The sequence below is a fragment of the Typopeltis vanoorti genome, chromosome 25 (assembly GCF_054136105.1).
Source record: "Typopeltis vanoorti isolate ZY-2024b chromosome 25, IOZ_Tvanoo_1.0, whole genome shotgun sequence".
Classification (NCBI taxonomy): Eukaryota; Metazoa; Arthropoda; class Arachnida; order Uropygi; family Thelyphonidae; genus Typopeltis; species Typopeltis vanoorti.
Window position 1 is genome coordinate 57,987,000 of NC_143573.1, and position 23,782 is coordinate 58,010,781.

General features: G+C 37.8%; 1 protein-coding gene across 1 annotated transcript in view; it reads right to left on the reverse strand.

Annotated features, from left to right (window-relative positions):
* Positions 1-2,091: 2,091 nt before the first annotated feature.
* LOC150092765 (oxysterol-binding protein-related protein 8-like) overlaps positions 2,092-23,782 on the reverse strand; it is a 159,114-nt gene continuing 137,423 nt past the window's right edge. Inside the window, exons 15-17 of the mRNA XM_090414273.1 lie at positions 21,559-21,744; positions 2,698-2,987; positions 2,092-2,345 (exon numbers count right to left, since the gene is read on the reverse strand). Of these exons, the coding sequence (XP_090270399.1) occupies positions 2,092-2,345; positions 2,698-2,987; positions 21,559-21,744 (730 nt within the window). The remainder of the gene's footprint in view (positions 2,346-2,697; positions 2,988-21,558; positions 21,745-23,782) is intronic.

A 23,782-nucleotide genomic window follows, 5' to 3' on the forward strand; every position in this document is an offset into this window, starting at 1 on the left:
TACAAACTTTTGAAAGGATTCTACAGAATTTCAGTAGATGGAAATTTTCATTTTATGAAGGGTGGGAAAAGGACATAGAAGTTGAGAATGAATGCAGTCAAGAAGTGGGTGAGGGCTAAATTCTTCTCTCATAGAGTAGAATAATAATGATTGGAATGGATTACTGTTGGATGTTATGTGTGCAAGTAGTGTGAATGAATTCAAGAACAGGTTTGACAGTTGGTGCAAATAGTATGGCCTCTCTCTCTCAATGAATTCCTGACTCCCTGGAGGTCTCTCTTAATAATAATAATAATAATTAAAGAAAGCAACTTAAAGTTCACTTTATGTTGCTTTCAATCAAGATAGATCCATCACATAAAGGAATCTTCAAGGCAGAGCTAACAAATTATAGACTAGTCAGTTTCTTAGGAATTGTAGTTTAAAATACTGAAAAAAAACTGATCAAGGCCAGAATTCAGTAATGGATAGAATGTGATCTTCTCTATGGAGGGACAACAGCTTTGTGAAGGGTAGGTATTAGTTGTGTATTAGTAATTTACTCATATTTTTATAATAAAGTGACAGCTGAGTTAGAAAATTCAGTCTAAATTTAAACAGTTAAAAAAAAAAAGTGAGAAACAAATTTTAGAACTTCATGATCTTATTTATAGTCTTACATATTGCTTTTAGTTTGCTCACTATGTTTTTTCTTTTATTATTAACATAATGTTAATATTAGACCTCCATGAAATCAAAATATGCATCACAGGGGATTCTGTCACACACACACACACACGCAAACTCAAACTGTGCCTTGAACTTATTTGCCATTTTCACTCTCACTGCACTACTCTCAGGCAATGAATTCCACTTGCCAACCACACTCCATGCAAAGAATCTGCTCCTCACGCTCCTTATACAACTTCCAGCGATGGCTTCTTGTTTTACTCTTGTCTTTCTCTCTCTCTCTACCATCCTATGAAAAACTTTTCACATTAATCGAGTAACAATCCCTTACCAATTTATGTCTCAATCACATCTTGTCCACCTCCTACTCTTGAGGCCCTGCAAATGCATTTCCTTAGTCTATTTTCCCCCTCAATGCTAGAAATCCAACACGGCCTTAATCAATTTCAATGAAGTTCTCTCCAATACCCTCATTTCCTTCGAAACACCAAGTGACTGTGACCGCTACATTTTGGGCCACTACCATTCCCAGATCCCCTGTTTGCTCTACATTCTTCAAAATTTTTCCATCAAATGTATACTCTGTAATCTATCCTTGCCTACCAAATTTCAAAACCTTAATTTTGCAGCATTGGAATAGTGGCTCCACCAACACAGTCTTATTCAAATCCTCCTGTAAGACCATTGTACATCTCTGCTTCTCACAATTCTCCCCAAATCTGCATCATTTCCAAACAATTCTATATCTTCATTTAAACCTCTCCCAATATCCTTAACATAAAAGTGAAACAGTAATGGCCCCAAAACAGACCCCAGTGGAATACTACTAGTGACTTTCCTTGTTTGAGGTGCTTCTTTTTCCATACAAAATTTGCTAATACTTATCTGACAGCTAGTTGCTTATTCAGCTCATCAAATCTATTGTCTAATCTCATCCTTTCCAATTTATTCCAATTGCAGTATCTAATTATACTAATCTATGTTGCATTTTCCCGGTTCAATGCATTTGTCACCTTATTGTTGCATTCATAGATTGGTAAAACATAATCGCCTCTTAACAAATGCATGCTGATCATCACAAAGAATATACCACTGTTATCTATTCAATTCTGGATAATCCTAGCTCCAACCAGCTCTTTTAGTGTTTAGCATTTAATTGTGGTTTTGTCGAGTGATTTGCATTATGACAGATAAAGAAGGCCATCTGTACCAGATAATTCACCAGTCTTTGATACATTAACTATCTATTAATTCTATATAATATTCAGTTTAGTGCAATGCACAAACTTCTAGATTTGTTTTAAACGTGTATTTACATTAAGATGTACTACTGAGTGGTACATCTTGGTGATGTTATCTGATATAATAAATTAAAATATAAGCAGTTGCATGCTTCATTATCACATATAATATTTTAAAGTTTTACAGCCATAGTCTAATAAGCCAATGAAGCAGCACCTGCACTAAAATTACAGCTGCAATAACAGTCATATCACCACGTTGAGCAAGCTGTTCTTGAATACGTCTCTGATGAGCCATTACACTTTCTAGATGACGCTGTATTGTTTGTAGAGTTTGATTTGATTCTTGCTGTAGTTGTTGCAAAGGTTGAAGAGATTGTTGTAGTGTGGCTATAGTAATAACAGCCTTTCCCTGCCACTGACTGCTTACTGGACCTAATGCAAACAGCATAAATAAATGAATATTTATTCATTGCAGCATAATATACATATCATTATAAGTTACTCAGTTCCATCATAATGCTAATAATTAAGGAATACACTTAAAAATTTAAGATGTTCTGAAATTTTCATGTAGCTCCTAATATTAGATAAACAGAAAATAGCAGGGCTTTTATGGTAATGGAGCTTCCTCTATATTTCAACCTAAAAAAAAGATTAGAATACAAGACAAGCTCCATTAAAATAAAAGCCTTTAATTTTCTTTGTACATTTAAAAATTTTAATTAACAGATACTCTCAAGTTTAAAAATTAGCACCTAATTTTAAGCTTAATGAGTAAACTTGCCATCACTCTCAGTAGAGTCACTTGCATGATTATTTTCTCCATCAGGCGATGAACTTTCACTTTCTCGAGATGTCGTACTAGTTCTGTGACCTTTTTGAACTAATAACGGCTGTGTCCTTCCAGCTAAAACACAGTCTACTGGTACATGGCGTATAAGATCTTGTTGGGAGTCACTTACACTCAAAATACTGCCTGTTTGTACTGCAGGAGTCCTGTGACGGGTTTTAGTTTGAATCACATAATCATATTCAAACTGCAGAACATCATTTCTTGGATCCCATGGGCGAGAACTAAAATAAATAAACTGGTATCATATAGGAGATTATAGAAAAATCCTATTGACTATTAAAAGTAAATTTATTTCTTTTTTGTGACAATCCCACCACACAAAAGATTGTAAATTTAGTACAGTGGATGAGCTGGGTTAGATAATCTAGGAAGTGAGTTGTGGGAACTGCACAGTAGGTGATGAAAATTAAATACTACCTAAATCGATACATTCACAAACATTCATGCCAAGTAGAATTCAAATCCATAGTTTGTAAGTTAAAGAGTGAAGATAGAATCACTTAACCAGTTCATATTATATATGTCACTTACATAAAGTGTATGGGGGAATGATATCCAGGAATAGGAAAGTTACTAGTGGTGTGCCTCAGGGATCTGTTTTAGGGCCATTGCTGTTTAACTTGTATATTAATGATATTGGTGAAGATTTGGTTGGAGATATTCAGTTGTTTGCAGATGATGCAGAGTTGGGACGAACCATGAAGAGTAGAGAAGATGTTGTGGACTTACAAGAAGACTTGAATAAATTGAGTGACTGGGCACGGTATGGGGATGTGAGTTCAATGGTGCAAAATTTAAAGTTGGTTTTAAAATTTGGAAAACAAAAATGGGAGGCAGAGTTTATACTTGGTGGGGATATTGTCAGAGGTGGAGGAAATGGGAGATCTGAGGGTGATAGTGGATAGGGATCTGAAGTTTAGGGGACACATAGCCAACATTGTGAAGACAATACAAAGGCTTCTGGGGATGATGCAGAGGACACTGACTTGTAGAAGTGGGGAGATTCTTGTTCCATTGTATGGGGCTTTGATTGGGCCACACATGGACTATTGTGCCCGGATTTGGTCACCTGGTTTTCAGAGGGATGAGGAGATGTTGGAGAGGGTCAAGGGGCAACTGACTAAATTGGTCTCTAACCTCTGGAATGTCGAGTATGGGGAAAGATTGAGGGGATGCAACTTGCAGAGTCTGGTGGACAGGAGGAGGAGGGGAGATATGATAGAGACCTACGAGTTATTAAGGGATTGTTATCAAATCAATGCTAGAGAGGTTCTATAGAAAATAGTGGGAGATTAGGGGAGAACCAGAGATCATCCCTGGAAACTGTATGGGGAGGGGTGTGAGAAGCGGGTTTTTTTTCATGCAAAGTTGTGAATGATTGGAATGCCTTGCCTGAGAGTGTGGTGTCTGCAGAGAATTTGAGTGTGTTTAGGGCATGGTATGATGAGCTGTGTGTTTGATAAAAGGACTGCCTAGATGAGTCTGACTCCATGGGATCTTAGGTAATAATAATAATAAAAGAGAAGATAGAGATACAGGGATTTTGGCTAATTGGACCACATCGGGAATAGCATAATTTGACCCAATTAAGTGGTTGCCACAATTAAATGTTAAGCATCAAGAGTTTAAAAAGGTATATGTATGTAAGATTAAATACATGTTTAGACATGTATTTAGTCTTACATGTATTAATGAAATGAAATTACAGATATTTCACACCAAAAATAACAGTACATCATTAGTGTGTAGAAATAGAAACAAGCAAATCAAAGAAATGAGAAAAAACGGTACATACAACAATCAGTTTACCAATTAATAATGGTTGCTGTGTGCTACAAATTAATATATTAATAAATAATATTAATAAAAAACTATTTTTGATGTTTACATAAAATGAGAATCTCCCAAACTTTTGGGAGAGATCAATCCAGCGACAATCATTCTGATTCAGGTTTGGCTGATGTAAAAGGGCCTCACAATTTTCTTTGAAAAGGCATTCATATTTAAAACTGCTTCTATGGAGAATATGTGCTTCATCCCATCGGATACTGTGTTTAGTGTCAATACTATGTTATGCCAGATCACACTTTTGAGGTTTCATGTATTCAATATAATACTGAAGTTCATTAATTTTTTTTTCTGCCCAAAGTATGTCAAATTACATTCACAAGGTGATATTTTGTTGACAGGAAAATATATGGGAATAAGGTGATACTTCAAAATTCTACCAATAGGTTAAGAGATACCAGAAATATAAGGGATTGGAATTCTGCAGTCTGTTGAAGAATCCTTAGGTGTTGGAACATAGCAGTCAATTATCTGCTGGATTTGATGAGGGTTGTAACCATAAAATTCCATTAAAGTTTTGATAGTGAGAAGTTCTTGTTGTCAGCCTGAGGGAGCTGAATGCTCTATTAATTAAAGACTTGATAACACCAATTTTTTTTTAGTGCTGTGATGAGTAGACTTTTGATGAATGTATTTGCCAGTAAAAATAGGTTTTCGATAAACACTGGTTGACAAATTATCAGAGTCTATGTGAGTAAGAAGAATGTCTAAGAATGGTAAACTACCAGCATTTTCTTTTTCCATGGTGAATTTAATGCTCAGATGAAGGCTACTGATCCATTGTAGGAAAGTGGTAAGTTCATATTATTTTTATGGCTATTTAGCCTATTTTTGTTTAGGAGTGCTCCTTCCCTCACAAGCTCCGAAGACGATGCACTGCCGAAATAGCTCACACTCCATTACTACCACCCCTGATTTTATCCCATCATATCCTTCTCCTTTCCCAAAAATTTCTATTTTTACTCCTCCTCCTAAAGTACTCCCCTGCTCATCTTTAATAATATATAAAAAATTTAAAAAAAATCGGGTTTTTCAAAAAGTTCATATACCCCTTGCCTCACCAATAATTCTTCTGCATCTCTTTATATCCCCACATTTTCCAACCACTCCCCCCCCTCCTTTCAATCATACTTCCTATAATTCAACAACAGATGAACATATATCGCCACATAGATGCCGCTGAATAAGAAGACAGTCAGCAACATCCTACAAAGGTATGTCTGAATTATTCCTCCTATATATTCTTCATATATCTGTCTATATAAAACATCAGTAATGCCCTAAAGTTTGAGTAAAAAGCAAATGACATTATAAAAGGGGCATTCCTAAACAAAGATAGGCTAAATAACCATAAAAATAATATTTGCTTAGAGGAGTAACATCGGAATTTTCCCAGAAATAATATTTGTGGTAAGTTCATTTTCAGAATGAGGCCAAACAGCAAAAACATCCCTGACATAACAAAACCAATGAGAGGGTTGGGGATGAATGGATGAGAACAAGGTATCTTTCAGATGGTTCAAAAAATAGTTTGCCAAAGGTGGAGGCAGAGGGCTATCCATGGCAGTACCTTCAGTCTGTCTATAGATTTTGTTTTTCCAGCTGAAATATCTCGATTCTATAACAAATTCAAAAATCTTTGCAATATCAGAAGGGTAATTATCATATAGTAAATTAACAGTGTCAGATAATGGAATGTTGGTAAAGACAGAAACAATGTCAAAGCTGATTAACAAATCTGACTCTTGTATTTCAATATCCTTGATTTTCTCAAGAAAATTTGTGGAATTCTTGATGAATGATCTGGATTACCCGTACGAGCAGTTAATAAATAAACATGAAAGAAATTTAACAATCCTATAGGTGGGAGAGTTCAATACAATTCATGATGGGTCTTACTGGATAACCTTCTTTATGAACTTTTGGGAGACCATATAAACGAGGGATTCTTCCAAAATGAGTGCATAACTTATTCAAAGTATTTTGATCCCAATTAACAACTTCATCCAGCAGCTAATTTAATTGTTATTATTTTAATGGCTAATATAGATGGCTAATGGATAATAATGCCAGTCTGGTTGGCCGCATGGTTAGCGTATTCGCTCTCCAGCCAAAAGGCTGTGGGTTCGAATCTCGCCGTGGGCATGGATGTTTGTGATTGTCCGTGAAAATAATAGTGGTGATAGTGGACAGTAGATGGCATTGGTGTAGATGAGGCAGTTTGTGGATGAGGTTGAGTGGTGGAGACGGAGAGTTGTAGAATAGGTGCCCTCCTTCGATGAGTCTTAGGACTCCCTGGAGGTGTCAAATAATAATAATAATAATAATAGCCTTTTTGTTTAGGAGTGTCCTTTTTTTAAAATGTCATTGGCTCTTTACCCAAAACTTAGGGCATGAAGAATGATATAGGAGGAAAATTTGGACATACCTTTTTGGTGTTGTTTTCTGTCTCCTTATTCTGGCGATGTGCCTTCATCTGCTGTTAAGTTGTTAAAGGAAGGGGGGTAAAGTAATGTGGGGGAATTATTTGAAAAAACCTGGGTTTTTTATATGGATGATATTATTATTATTAAGAGTAGGTAGAGAGCATTTGGGAGGGGGGAGTGAGAGAAGGATCTGAGGACAGAAATTATTTTTTTGGGGAAGAGGAGGGATTTAAGGGAAAAGGTCATGGGTGGGAGTAATGGGGTGTGAACCATTTTTGACAGGCATCGTCTTCGGAACCCGTGGGGGAAGTGGAGGCTATGTCATGTCAGCTTGGTGTTTCTGTCTTTGGTGTACTTGTGTTGTCTCCTATTGGTCAGAGTCATGACCTAATTTTTATGTCACTTCCAACTCTCAGAGATTATGTATGGTCGGTGGTGATGATGGACAGTAGATGGCATTGGTGAGTTTATTGAGTTTTCGTCAATAAACGTCTGAGAGTTGGAAGCTCCATAACATAAAAATTGGGGCACGACTCCAACCAATAGGAGGCAACACAAGTACACCAAAGACAGAAACACCTAGCTGACATGACATAGCCTCCACTTCCCCCACGAGTTTCAAAGACAACACCTGTCAAAACAGCTCACACCCCATTATTCCCACCCCTGACTTTTTCCCTTAAATCCCTCCTCTTCCCCAAAAAAATAATTTCTATCCTCAGATCCTTCTCTCATCCCCTCAAACACTCTCTACCCACCCTTAACAATAATAATATTATACATATAAAAAACCCGGGTTTTTTCAAACAATTCCCCCACATTACTTTAACCCCCCTTTCCCCCTTCTTTTAACAGCTTAACAACAGATGAAGGCACATCGCCAGAATAAGGATACAGAAAACAACATCCAAAAAGGTATGTCCAAATTTTCCTCCTATATCATTCTTCATATATTAGTTTTATAACACTTCAGTAATGCCCTAAGTTTTGGGTAAAGAGCCAATGACATTGTAAAAAAAGGAGCATTCCTAAACGAAAGTAGGCTATATTAGCCATTAAAATAATAGTTTATTTTAGCAGAGTAACGTGGGAATTTTATCAGAAATAATACCTATAATAGCTTATTTAATTGTTTAATTTACATTTTTGTAGGGTCATAACTAATTTCTTGATAGGTGTAGGTATCCTGTAAAAGGCAGTCTATTGTCCTCTCATAGTTGGTCTTATTCATTATCATTACAGCTTTTCCTTAAATAAGTTTAAACCACTGAGCAAAACAGTTTTGAATAGTCTTGTTACCTATTCCATGCCAATTATCAGCCATAAAGTGTATTGCTTGTAAAACATAACTTATGCAATGAACGCCTTAGCAGTTATCAAGAACCAGTAATTTTTTTCACGATTTCCATTGTAATTTTTGTCCTAACTCATAAACAAATTCTTAAAAATTCAGACATCATTAACGTATTTTTGCTCACATGGACTGATAAACTCACCACTCTAAATCCTTTCAAACATCAAAGCCTGTTCCTTTTTCCAATAACTAACAACTTTTGTTTATCAGTTCCTGACATTTTTGAATTAAGCATAACACTTACACAATCCATTGCTTTTATTGATCCAAACAGTGTAGTGTGTTTATAACATTGGGAACCATCTGATGTGGCATGATTTCTGGAATTCTTGAGGGACAAATGTCTTCGGCAGCATGTAATAGAGGGAACAAGTGGTTCAAGAGTTTTGGATTTGGTCATAGCATCAGAAGAGCTGATAATAAGTGAGATGACATCTCTCCCACCAGTTGGAGAGAGGGGCTATGTGGTTCCTCTTCTCTTTGGAAGGAGCAATGACAAGGAGCCATCCCTGGAAGTTCAAAAGAAGGCTGTGCGCAAGAGGGTGAGAAGTGGTTTCTTTGCATGAAGGGTGGTTGAACCTTGGAATGCAGTGCCTGAGAGAGTGGTTGGAGTGGGAATGGTCAATGGGTTCAAGGAGTGGTATGATAAACTTTGTGTTTCCTAAAAACGATCTCCCACGATGAGTCTTTTGACTCCATGTAGGCCTGGATAATAATAATAATAATAATAAAACAGTACCGTTTCATTAGCATGGCAGACGTCATCTGCACTAAACTTCTGAAGCAAGATTATATAATTTTTCTAACACTCCATGTGGTAGAGGTTACTGGCTGGTTAAAAGGCATATTGTGTCCCAAATAAATTAAGCATATTCTTGTTATATTCCAATTTTGTTTTTGTTCTTCCAGATGTACTAAAAATTAATTCCAAATTAATTGGAATTCTACTGCATTTATGTTATAATGAGTTACTGTAAAATTTTTAATAAAAGAAAGCTCTAAATCTCTGCAAATTATTACTATACCATTATTTAGGTTAGTTTATACTAATGCCAGGAGTATCTGGAATAAAGGAGAGGAATTGGTGGCACTGATAGCATCAGCCTGGCCAAAGATTATTGTGATAACTTGAGACATGGTTGACAGAAGAGGATATAATAACAGGAATAGAAGTCGCTGGGTACAGCATTTTTCGGCAGGATAGGAAGGGAAAGCGTGGTGGTGGAGTACTGCTTATGATAAGTGACGACTTATGTCCTCTAAGAGTGGAGGCTTTGGAAGGCATTGATACTAATGATTTTGAAAGTATATCGTGTGAGGCAGAGGTGGGCAAGACAGGATATTTAGTGGGGTGTTACTACAAACCAAGGAGCACAGATGGTAAGGACCAGGAGATGTTTAGACAGTTGAACTTGGCAAGTGCAAGAAGAATGATTGTTATGAGAGATTTTAACATCAGCAGTATAAATTGGAGAGAGGAAAATGCATGTAGCAATAAGGGAATGGATTTTCTAGAATTCTTGAGGGACAAATGTCTTAGGCAACATGTAATAAAGGGAACAAGAGGTTCAAGAATTTCGGATTTGATCATAGCATCAGAGGAGTTGATAAGGGCACTAGTGAGCCAAGCGCTGTGGACGTGTCTAAGAAGAGCTCCTGATTGAGATAAGTTATTCTAGGAATAATTAAGTATATATGCGTAATTGTTTGAGTAAGAGCGGCTGTAAACGTTGTGCACTACCAGTATATTAGTATGGGGGATTTTTCTTGCCTAAACTGAAAGTACTGAAACAAAGAAAGATGAATGAGATTGAAAGTGAGGAGAATGATAGAGAAAGTTGGACGCATGTTAGACCGAAATTACGGAAACAAAGAAAGATGGATGAGAGTGAAAGTGAGAAGAATGATAGTGAAAGTTGGATGTATGATGGACCGAAAGTACGGAAACAAAGAAGGATAAATGAGAGTGAAAGTGAGAAGAGGGGATCGAGAGTTAGAAAGATTGAATGATAGAGAGAATGTGTTGAGATTCAGAAGATGAATTGGATTGGATGAGGCAAGAAATGAAATGGATGCGGAATGAAATTAAGAGAATTCAGGTAAAACTATTAAAATAAATCACGATGGCATGAAAGGGTTAAGGAAAGATGAGTGAGTGGCATTGTATGGCGACTCCATTATTAAAGGTGTGCTAGAGGATAGAATAGACAAGGTATGTTTTCCAGGCGGTAAAATGAGTAGAGTGATTGAGGAATTAGATATGAGGCAGGAGCGAGAAAAAGAGTTAACAGTATTAATTGCTACAAATGATTTGAGAGAGGAACAAAGAGCGTGTCAGAATGGATATCAAGAGGCTGCTTGGAAGGATAAAAGAGAATAGCTTGACAGGAAGGGTAGTCAGTGTGTTGCCTAGGTATGACTGTGGTGAAATGAGGCAGAGAGCAAGGATTATGAATGATATGCTGGCTGAAATGTGTGCAGAGATCGGAGTACAGTTTGTTAATGTGTGGAATGAGTTTGAGGGATGAAGTGAACTGTATAGGAGCGATGGACTGCATTTGAGTGGTTATGGTGTGAGTCGCTTGGAGAGACTGCTGCTGGAAGGTAGAGAAGTGAATAGAGAGAATGAATCAGATCGAGAGGGGGAGTGATGCAGACGAGCAGGAGAATAAGACAGGAGAGATTGAAGAGGTGGATATGAATGGGGAACTGAGTGGTATGAGTATAGAAAATGAGAGAATGGGTGTGCAAGAGGAGCAGGGAAACAGGGAGGCTCAGGGTAGACAGGGGTACACAGCCTGAGAAAGGTGGATGATCCAAGAGGAGATGAGAGCATGTATAGGCAGGAAAGGAATGGGATGACTAGGGATCAAGAGGAAACAGTTGAAATTGAAAAGGGTTCTAAAATGAAGAAGCAGAAAGGGAAATGGCCCCAGTCGAGCATGGAGAGATCACATCGAGTGAGTGGTATCAGTGGAACTAGCTGTAGATCCAGAAATAGCTGTTGTGTTTGTATACAAATGCTAGAAGTATAAGAAATAAGGCAGATGAAATGGTTGCACTAATTGCGTCTGTTCACCCAAAGATTGTTGGAATAAGTGAGACGTAGTTGGAAGAGGATGACATCCTGACAGGAATAGAGATAGAAGGGTATGATGTGTTTCGTGAGGATAGAAGAGGTAAAAAGGGAGGGGGAGTGCTATTGATGATAGAGAAAGAGTTATGTCCATGCAAAGCAGAGATGCAAGACTTAAATAGTGCCAGTGGTTTTGAGGCAGTATGGTGTGAGATAGAGGTGAATGGAATCAAATACTTGGTGAAATGTATAGTCAAATTAGCCAAGCAAATAAGAAAAGGGTGATCATTTTGATCATTTGGATGATTTTAATTATGGCAATATAGACTGGAATGATGAGATAGCAACTGGAAGTAAATAAAATGAGTTTCTTAAGTTTTTGAGGGATAACTACCTCAGACAGTATGTAACAGAGGGCACACGAGGATCAAGGGTCTTGGATTTGGTCATCTCATCAGAGGATGTAATTATAAATGAGGTGTCAAATCATCCACCAATTGGTGAGAGTGACCATGAGGTGATTACCTGGATGGTTGCCAGCAGTACGAGGACCCCTGTGAGAAAAGGGTATATATTGGAACTAAAAGGGGGATGATTATGAAGAGCTCAGGAGACAGCTTGCGGGTGTAGCGTGGAATGAGGAGTTAGCTGGAAAAGAGATCAATGCAGCTTGGAGAATTTTCAAAAACTATCTAGTAGATGAGATGTCTAAATGTATTCCAAGGGTAAGAAGGTTAAATAAGGTAGGTGTGAGATGGATGAATAAAGATATTAAGAATGCTATACAGAGAAAAAGGGCATTGTGGAGGCAGCATAAGAGAAGTGGAAATAACCAATTTCATGAGGTCTACCAAGACCAGGTAAGGAGGGTGACTTGGTTGGTGAGAATAGCTAAAGAGAGGTATGAACAGCAGTTAGCTAATGAAGCCAAAAAGAATCCTAAGGAGTTCTTTCGATATGTAGCCAGCAAAAGAAAGAATGATTATGAAAGGATGACATTGATTGGAGAAAATGGTATAAAGACAGTTGTGGCAGAATGTGTGGTGGAGATGGGGAGGAGAAACTGTCTGTAAGTGAGCAAGAGGTGTTTGGGGAGTTGAGTAAATTAGATGTAAATAAGGCTGTGGGACTTGATAATATATCACTGTGTATTCTGAAGGAATGCGCCATGGAGTTGACACCTGCCATGACATATTTTTTTAATACGAGTCTTGCAGTTGGTCAAGTTCGTAAGGAGTGGAAGGAGGGCAAGATTGTGCCACTTCATAAAGGAGGTGAACAAACTCAAGCATCAAACTACAGGCCTATCTGTGTGTAAGGTGTTGTGGTGAAGTTGTTGGAGAAGCTTGTGAGAACTAGGATCCAGAGTTGGGTTGACAACAATGGTATAATCTTTGATGGACAGCATGGATTTGCTAAAGGGAGGTTGTGTTTTAGCAATCTACACTTCCTTATTACAATAAAGTGACTGCTTCCTTGGACACAGGAGAAGAATACACAGTAATATACTTGGATTTCACAAAGGTTTTGATAGAGTACCTCATGATAAGTTGACAGTTAAACTAGAGCATATGGGGTTGGATATTAGATTAGTGCACTGGATTGGGGACTGGCTATCTGATAGGTATCAACAAGTTGTGTATGGGGGTGCAATATACAGGAAAAGGAAAGTCACTAGTGGAGTGCCTCAGGGGTCTGTTTTAGGGCCATTACTGTTTAACTTGTATATTAATGATATTGGTGAAGATTTGGATGGAGATATTCAGGTGTTTGCAGATGATGCAAAGTTGGGATGAACCATAAAGAGTAGTGAAGATGTGGCCTTACAAGAAGACTTGTATAAATTGAGTGATTGGGCACGGAAATGGGGATGCGAGTTCAATGTTGCAAAATGTAAGGTTTTAAAATTTGCAAAACAAAGATGGGATGCAGAATTTATGCTTGGTGAGAATATACTGTTGGAGGTAGAGGAAATAAGAGCTCTGGGGATGATAGTGGATAAGGATCTAAAATTTAGTGACACATTGCCAAAATTGTGAAGACAACACAAAGGCTTCTGGGGATGATGCAGAGGACACGGACATGTAGAAGTAGGGAGATTCTTGTTTCGTTGTCCCAGATTTGGTTACTGGGGTTTTCAGAAGGATGAAGAGATGTTGGAAAGGGTCCAAAGGTGACTGACTAAGGTAGTTTCTGACCTCTGGAATGTCGAGTATGAGGAAAGATTGAGAAGATGTAATTTGCAGAGTCTGGTGGACAGGATGAACAGGGGAGATATGATAGAGACCTAAGTTGGTAAAGGGTTGTTATAGGATCAACGATGGAGAAGTTCTACAGAGAATAGTGGGAGATCAGGGAAGAACCAGAAGTCATCCCTGGAAACTGTATAAAGAGGGTGCGAGTAGGGGACTGAGAAGCAGGTTTTTTTCGTGCAGAGTTGTGAATGATTGGAATGTCTTGCCTGAGAGTGTGGTGTCTGCAAGGAGTTTGAGTGTGTTTAAGACACGGTATGATGAGATGTGTGTGATAAAAGGACCTCTCAGATGAGTCTTTGACTCCATGAGTGAGGTCTTGGGGTAATAATAATAATAACTGAGATGACATCTCTCCCACCAGTTGGAGAGAGTGACCATGAGGTTTTGACATGAAAAGATGAATAGAAATGCAGAAGTATCAAAGAGACGGTAATGTATGTGGAATTATAAGGCAGGTAATTATAATAGTCTTAGATATCAACTTGGGGAAGATTCATGGAGGAAGGAATTGGAAGGCTGGGATATCATTAGTGCTTGGGAAATTGCGAAGGCATATTTGTTAGCAGCAATAGTAAGCTGTATTCCACATGTGAAGAAGAGGACACAATTTGGTGTAAAGTGGATGACAAACAATATTAAACAGGAACTGCATGTGAAAAAGAGGCTATAGAAGAGGTATAAGGACACAGGTGAAGAGCAGATTCATGAAGAATATAAGACTCAGGCCAGGAGAGTGACTAGTATGATAAGGAAGATGAAACTGGAATATGAGAAGAGATTGGCCCTAAGATCCAAAGAAAATCCTAGGGAATTTTTTAGCTATGTGGCCAGTAGGAGGAGAAATGATTGTTGAAGAATGACATTTGGGATAAAAATGGGAATAGAGTGACTGATGCAGAGGACATAGTGGAACAATACTCCAATAAAGTGTTCAATGAACACTTTATTGGAGTATTTCATCCCAGAGGAGTAAATTTTAATCTAGAAGGATAGGGCAGATTCGAGGTTTAGAGGTGCAGGAGCAGAGTGTGTTCCAAATACTGAGTAATCTGGATGTCAGTAAAGCTGTGGGACTGGATGGTATTTCACCACAAGTTTTGAGAGAATGTGCTAAAGAACTTACAGCTCCTTTGACCTGGCTTTTTAATGAAAGTTTGGCTATGGGAAAGGTGCCCAGTGAATGGAAGGAAGGTAAAATAGTGCCATTGCATAAGGGCGGTAGCAGACTGGAAATAGGCTAGTTTGTGTGTCATCAGTAGTTGTTAAGATCTTGGAGAAATTAGTGAGGGACCATACAGCATTGGGCAGATGAGGGTAATGTTATCTGTGAGAGTTAACATGAAAGGGCACCCTTGTTTTAATAACATGCTTGCCTTTTATAATAAAGTTATAAGAGCAGTTGATGAGGGAAAGGCATACACTGCCATATTCTTGGATTTAACGAAGGCATTTGACAGGCTGCCACATGATAAGCTGATATTTAAGTTGCAGCACATGGGTTTGGATGTCAGGTTGGTTAATTGTATTCAGGATTAGCTGTCTGATAGGTATTAGAGAGTTGTGTATAGTGGGGCAATTACAAGGAGGCAGAAGGTTATAAGTTGGGTCCACAGGGCTCAGTGCTGAGACCTATATTGTTTAACCTTTATATCAATGACATTGTCAGTGGATTGCAGGGGGATATTCAGTTGTATGCCGATGATGGGAAGTTGAGAAATGGTTATTAGTAATAGTGCAGTTGTGTAGCCCTGCAAGAGGATTTGAATAAACTAGATAGATGGGGAAATGAATTTGAGATTCGGTTTAATGCAGCAAAATGTAAGGTGTTGAGGTTTGGAATACATCGATGGGACACTTCGTACCCTATTGGAGGAGTCATACTGGAGGAAGTAGGGGAGACAAGAGATCTGGGGTTGATGATTGATAGAAACCTGAAATTCTGGGGACATATTGCAAAGGTGGTGAAGGTAACACAGAGGATTGCTGCAATAATGAGAAGGACACTGACTTGCAGAGATAAAAGAGTTATCATTCCGTTGTATAAGACCCTGATCAGACCACACTTAGACTATTGTTCTCAAATTTGGTGCCCAGAATTTGAAGGGTATAAATTAACTGTGGAAAGGATACAAAGGCAGACATTGTACAGTCCTGAAACAAAGATTGTTTCAGGACTGTACAATGTTAGTTATGAGCATCGGCTGAGGAAATGTGGAGGTCAGAGTTTGGTAGATAGAAAGAGAAGTGGTATGATTGCGACTTTTTAAACTGTGGAGGGTGGTAACATGGTTGACACTGAGGAGTTCTTTCGCTTGGTGGTACAGGGAAGGAGTGATGATGATGAGGGGCCATCCCTGGAAGTTATGAAAGGAAGCTGTGAGCAAGAGGGTGAGAACTGGTTTCTTTGCATGGAGGGTGGTTGAACTGTGGAATGCATTGCCTGATAGAGTGGTGGGAGCGAGAATGGTCAATGAGTTCAAGGAGTGGTATGATAGACTTTGTATTTCCTCGGAAGGACCTACCGCGATGAGTCTTGATATACTTTGTGTTTCCTAGGAAGGACCTCTTGCGATTAGTCTTTTGACTCCATGGAGGCATGAATAATAATAATAATAATATTTTAACTTCAGTGCTTTATACACCTCACTGACATATTTTCCAGCTGTAACCAAGAATGTCACCTTGAGTTAATTCAGGATGTTGCCATTACTATTATTCACGTATGTATTTCTCAAATGTTCACAAATTCACAAATGTATTTCTCATATTCAGCTCAACATATTTTTACTCAGTTTCTAGGGATGTTTCAACATGTCATGCTACTTTCTTTTCCTTTTATTTCCTTTCTACTCTAGGGAAAAATATATGGCCAGTCACAGCTGTATTATTATGATTATTAATGTCAGACCCGATGGAATCAAGAATCAATGCACAATGTGGGAGGTACATACTGCTACATGCACACAAATCTCATCAGATTATACTATAATCTCATTCAATGTGTCTGCATTCACCACACTTTCAGGCAACACATTCCACTCTACACACCAAGAACCTTCTTCTCACTCCTTTACTCACATCCTCCTTATACAGTTTCCAGGGAGGTTTCTTGATCTACACTAGTCTCCCTCTATGCTATAAAAAATCTCTTCCACACGAACCTGGTAACAGCTCGTAACCAATTTTATATGTCTCAATCATATCCCCACTTCTATTCACAAGACTTTGCAAAATGCATTCTCTCAATCTGTCTGCATACCTCACATTCCAAAGACTAATTATTACCACCTTAGTGAATCTTCTCCAGCTGCTTCCTAATATATCCTCATCACCATGAAAATCAGGTGATCAGATCTCTGTATATGAGTATGAAGCATTATCAAGGTCATATATAATTGCATAACTTCTTTATTTCTGCATGTCAAGTTCCTCTGCATCATTGCTATAATCCAATGTGATGACTTCACAACTTTGCAATGTGACCCCTGAACTCATTTCCTTGTTCACTACCACATCTTTCATCTCATCTAATACTTTGTATCCTATCACTGCTTACCAAATTTCATAACCTTATACTTTGCAACGCCGAACTGATGAATGATTCCACTCAATTGCCCACTTATACAATATGTATAATATCTGAATTATACAATTCAGACTGGAAGTGTCTAATTATAGGCCAGTTTGTGTATCATCAGTAGTTAGTAAGATCTTGGAGAGTGTAGTGAGGGACCATACACAGCATTGGGCAGATGAGGGTAATGTCATCAGTGAGAGTCAACATGGATTTGTGAAGGGGTGCTCTTGTTTTAGCAATATGCTAGCCTTTTATGATAAAGGTGCAAGAGCATTAGATGAGGGAAAGGCATATACTGCCATTTTCCTAGACTTAGCAAAGGCATATGACAGGGTACCACATGATAAGCTGATATTCAAGTTGCAGCACATGGTTCTGGATATCAGATTGGTCAACTGGATTCAGGATTGGCTGTCTGATAGGTATCAGAGAGTTGTGTATGGTGGAGCAATATCAAAGAGGCAGAAGGTTACAAGTGGGGTTAAACAGGGCTCAGTACTGGGACCTATATTGTTTAACCTTTATATCAATGACATTGTCCGTGGATTGCAAGGGAACATTCAGTTGTTTGCAGATGATGCGAAGCTGGGAAGGGTTATTAGTAATAGTGCAGATGTGGTAGCCCTGCAAGAGGATTTGAATAAGCTAGATATATGGGCAAATGAATGGAGATGTCGGTTTAATACAGCAAAATGTAAGGTCTTGAGGTTTGGGGTGCTGCATACTCTATGAGAGGAGTTAAACTGGAGGAAGTAGGAGAGACAAGAGATCTGGTTTGATGATTGATAGAAACCTGAAATTTAGGTGACATATTGCAAAGGTAGTGAAGATAACACAGAGGATTGCTGCAATAATGAGAAGGACACTGACCTGCAGAGATAAAATGGTTATCATTCCATTGTATAAGACTCTGATCAGACCACACTTAGACTATTGTTCTCAGATCTGGTTCCCAGGATTTTAAGGGAATAAATTAACTGTGGAAAGGGTACAAAGGCAGATAACAAAGATGGTGTCGGGACTGTACAGTGTTAGTTATGAGGATCAGCTGAGGGAGTGTGGACTGCAGAGTTTGGTGGATAGAAGAAGGAGGGGTGATATGATTGAAACTTTTAAACTGTTGAGAGGTGGTTACAGGGTTGACACTGGGAGTTCTTTCGCTTGGTCGAACAGGGGTGATATGATTGAAACTTTTAAACTGTTGAGAGGTGGTTACAGGGTTGACACTGGGAGTTCTTTCACTTGGTCGAACAGCGGAAAGGAGTCATGACAAGGGGCCATCCCTGGAAGTTACAAAAGGAAACTGTGAGAAAGAGGGTGAGGAGTGGTTTCTTTGCATGGAGGGTGGTTGAACCATGGAATGCATTGCCTGATGGAGTGGTGAGAGCGAGAACGGTCAATGCATTTAAGGAGTGGTATGATAGACTTTGTGTTTCCTAGGAGGGACCTCCCTCGATGAGTCTTGATAGACTTGTGTTTCTTAGAAAGGACCTCCCACGATGAGTCTTTTGACTCCATGGAAGCCTGAATAATAATAATAATAATAATGTATATTCAAGTTCTCCTGTAAGGCCACAACATCTGCTTCACTCCTCATTGTTTTCTCCAATACTGCATCATCTGCAAACAGTTGCATATCTCCAGTTAAATCCATCCCAATATCATTAATATACAAGATGAACAACAAAGGTCCCATAACAGACTGCTGCAGCATATGACTAATGACTCCACTCTTTTGGGATACCACCCTGCCATATACAACCTGATACCTATCTGACACCAGTTACCTATCCAACTCACTAGTCTGTTATCCAATCACTAGTCTGTTATCCAAAAAATTTTGTGAAGACTTTTGTGAACAAAAGTCTCTATGTCTTATTAACTTATTGACATTAAGCTTACTTAATTCCTCGTATACCTCTTGCTCACTCACAAGTAAGCCATCCTCTCCCATTTCCTCTACACTTGAGGTTCTCACAATTTCACACACCAATGAACTGCTCACTGAATACCTCTATGTCCTCAACAGCAATTACCAATCTACCCCTTCTTCATCCATTAATATTATCTTAACATAATCATTCTTCTTTTTACATGTTGGAAAATCACTATAGGATTTTTCTTGGTCTGATTTTCTATTTTCTGCTCACACTACACCTCTACTGCCCTTACCAGCTGAGTCACCTTCCGGGCTTGCTGTTTATACTCTTCATGTAAATGATCATTACCATCTTTGCTTCCTCCACAGTACCATATTTTTTTCAGATTTCATGCGTAATCCTTTCAATTCATCTATTTGAAACCTATCATATTTAGCCTTTTTGACCTTTGGAATACATTCACACATTGATGTTGTTAAATATCCCGAAATAATAATAATAATTATTATTATTATTATTTCGGGCTACTCCAGGATGTCCTTAGACTCATCGAGGGAGGCCCTAAACATCATGTCCACACAACTATTCGACATTCTCACAGTATCTATCATACCTTGCCTTGAACTCGCTCACTGTCATAGCACCCACAACAGACTCTGGCAGCTTATTCCACTCATTTACCACTCTAAAAGTAAAGAACCCAGCTCTAACACTCCTGCTAACCACACTCTTGCCCAGCTTCCATAGGTGTCCCCTAGTTCTCCCACCACCAGTCCTGATCTCAAAAATATCCTCTGAATTAATCCTATAGAATCCTTTTAGCAATTTGAATGTCTTAATCATATCTCCCCTTTTCTGCCTATCAACTAGTTTCTGCAACCCACAAATCTTCAACCTGTTCTCATATGGTTCATTCCATAGACCTGCTATCATCTTAGTCACTCGCCTCTGGATCTTCTCCACCTCCTCCCCATCAAGAAGGAACCAAGGTGACCAAATCTGGGCATAATGGTAATGATCAGTTATATGAAGAAAGTATAAAGAGCAAGCTAAGAAAGTGATTCAGCTGGTAAGGAGAGTAAAATGAATGTGAAGCTGGTGACATGAATAAGAGAGGCCTGATCCTAATTCTGTGACCTCCTCTCTTTTTGAGAAGGTTGCAAGTGATTACTAGGGAGATATGACGCAAGGAGATACATATTTATAACTGGAGCCATGTGTGTTAAAGAGACTGGTTTTCCTGTTTTGAGGGATGAAAAACCTGGGTTACTGGGAGAAAAACCCTCCACCTCTGTATGCGACCAGTTAACTCACCTTTAGTCGAAAGAGACCAGATAAAGGTTCCTAATGTCATGGACAGGAATCAAATCCAGGCCTTTCTGACCAAAGGGCTTTGTCTATACTGACTGAGCTATGGAGACTCAAATAAGAGAGTGGCAACCATTAAATAGTAGTATATATATTGGAGCAAAATTAAAGAGAATGCACAAAATCAGCGGAATGCCACAGGTCTCTGTGTTTGGACCACTGCTGTTTAATTTGTACATTAACAATAATAGGGATAATGGGAAGGAAAATATGGGAGGGAAGTCTTGAAAGTTCTGATAAACACCTAGACAAAAATGATATTAAAGCAATTGATATAACCACAAGAAACAACATGCTAGTAGCAGAGTTATGAAAGTAATTTATGTTTTTATATTCTCATATATTCTTTCTTGTAATCATATCAGGTGTGTTAATATAATTTTTGTTCTAGATGTTTATCAGAACTTTCCAGACTCCACTCATATATTAAGTTGTGCAAGTTAATAGCAATACCATTACAAATATATTCATCTTTAGTTATATTCTAAACTAAAGATGCCAAGAAATTATATTCTTAGTTTCATCCTTTATCCGAGTGTAAGCAAACAAAGTTTGCACATGATGTAACTTCCCGACTGGGCTACTTGTATATAAAGGCTAATAACTTCACATCAATTGCCTTATTATTTCATAATGCATATCATTATGGCAAGGTCTGCTACCCCAACCAGTTTTGACCTATATATATATATATATATATGAAATATATGACTTCTGCATTACTTCCATCTTTAGAGGAACCTTTATAAGGCTATGGAGGTGCTGGCATTTCCTCTGTACCTGAACTAGATGATCACCTTTCTGTTTAAATACCCTGAAAAAGCTGTTATTATTACAGCTTCTGCTTAATGATGCTACTCATCCAAATAATTTAATATAACATTTAATACTTAAGTTAATATCCATTTAATACAACTATTATCAAAATAGTGTTTCGGCAACTGTATTTCATTTCACGTGAAATGAATGGAATCATAATTTAATAAAAAGAATTTAATGTCAACTTACTCTGCATGTTTGTATACCCATTCCCCAGTGATAAAATCTTGGGCAAAGTGACTAGGTACCCATTTTTCCATCTTAGCCTGCCTTTCTTTAGCAGCTTTTCTTTGAGCTTCTTCCAACAACGTTTTTTCTTCTGTAGCCGCTATTTGATCTCCTCTTAGAATGGCTGATGAAACATGTTGCCACAACCTAGGGGGAAAATGAATAAAATAAAGAAACTTTAATTACTGTTAAATAATTTAATGAAATAAGTCATGAGACCATATCATTAGATATAATTATCCTTATAAAAAAAAAAAAAAGAAAGACACAATGGATAATTTATGCAAGTACTAAAAATTCCATAGTATAAAATTTTTACTCAAGAATCAGGGGTCTCTTCAGTATGAAATGAACTGGAATACAAGCACAAACAAACATTATAGAAAATTAAACATTACCTGAAATGATTTGAATAAAGCAGCATGGTGGTGATTATACCAGAGTCCTAACAGTATGATACAAAAAAATAAAAATAAAAATAAATAAATAAAATAAAATAAATAAACTGATATGAGCAGCATTAAGGAGCACTATCTTCTACAATGGGGATAAACATAACCCATCAGATGCACTGAGATTCAGGACAATATTTCAGAACTTTCTTTATGTAATCTTTCCTTGAGAAATCTGCATAAACCTGCAGAACTTTAGCCTTATCAATCAAAATATTTAATTAAGGAGCACTTTGTATTCAGATTGTTCTTTGCTATTTAGACTCACATATCCTAGCCTTTTTACAGGTCAGTTTATATTAAATTCGTTTTCGAGTAATGGTACAACTGGGTTCCTAATGAAACACACACACATATAAAATATACCAATAACAAAATGATGTATTTCGCAAACTAACAGCAATAGAATCACAAGGTTTTCATTTACACACACAGGAATCTATCAAATTTTAATGATTTTACTAAATCTCCACATGTACACTCTGACAAGTAATAAGACTGTACTCTAACTCTTGGCAAGTGTTTTGTGGAATGTCAAGTGCAACCGAATTGTAAACAGTGATTATATGCTGATGAAGCTCAGCAAAATTATATGAGGCCATTTATAAATACTATCACAAAGAATTTAGAAAAATAAACTCTAGTGTCACAGGGGCCCATTCTCTCAGTATATTTATCTGGAAACTGCTAATTCAGAAAGGCTTTCATTGGCTTGAGATAATAAGATGGAGATCTGCCATCATGCTAACAGTTTCTTGCACAATCCAAAGCACTGAATTTTTTTTTAGCAAGCTCAATGTTAAGTGGCTTCTGAAGAAAAATGGCCAAATCATGAAATCCAAAGTCAGGACATGCCATGTTCAATTTGGGACCACCATTCACTTGTTCCATTATAGGTGGCTTCATCAGAGAAGGAAAGAAATTCTGAATATCAAGAAATTCACTGTCATCACCATCCAAGCAGTGATAATGTTTTCAGAACAAATACATTCAAGTTGGGTTTGTCATTTGTTTGTAATTTCTACACCAGCTGAATCTTGTAAGCTTTAACATATTTGCACTGGACAGTGTCTGCATGTGCATAAATCGTTAGCAGGAACTAGTTTTAATGTATGTGTGTTGATTTCATGTCCGTGGTCACATTTTCACAAAGCTTTTGTGACATGTAGTTGCAATTGTTTTAGGCAGAATTTTATTGCATAATATTAGCATTTTGAAGTGTCTTAATGATATCAAAAATGTAAAATGCAATGTAGATGCATCTGCAGTGGAAGAGAAGAAAAAAGTTTTTGTTAGTTATTTAGTATAGTTAAATACAGTTTATATTTATAGTATCGTATAAGTAAACTAGCTTACAGTAGAGCATATAACATAGTATAGTATTAGTATTTAGCATTAAGTTGTAGTAGTTCTTCGGCATTATTTGAATGATAGCAGCAACCGCAACTCCAATTACAAATGCCATGTCACCAAGTCCTCCCCCATTTAAGGACTATATTTTGCATAACATACTACAGGATTTTGTGGTATGTGGTGCTTGTGGTATGTATGCATCCCGGCAGTTGGATATGTGGTGGGTGAGAGAAGGGAGAGTACATATGTGCGCAAAATGTAGGAGTGGGAAGAACTTAGTGAGTTAGAGATTACCATAACCGACCTTGTTGCATCAGGGGTGGGAAAATCTCAACCTAGAGAGATGAGTAGTGTAATAGAGGGTAAGAATAATGAGTGAA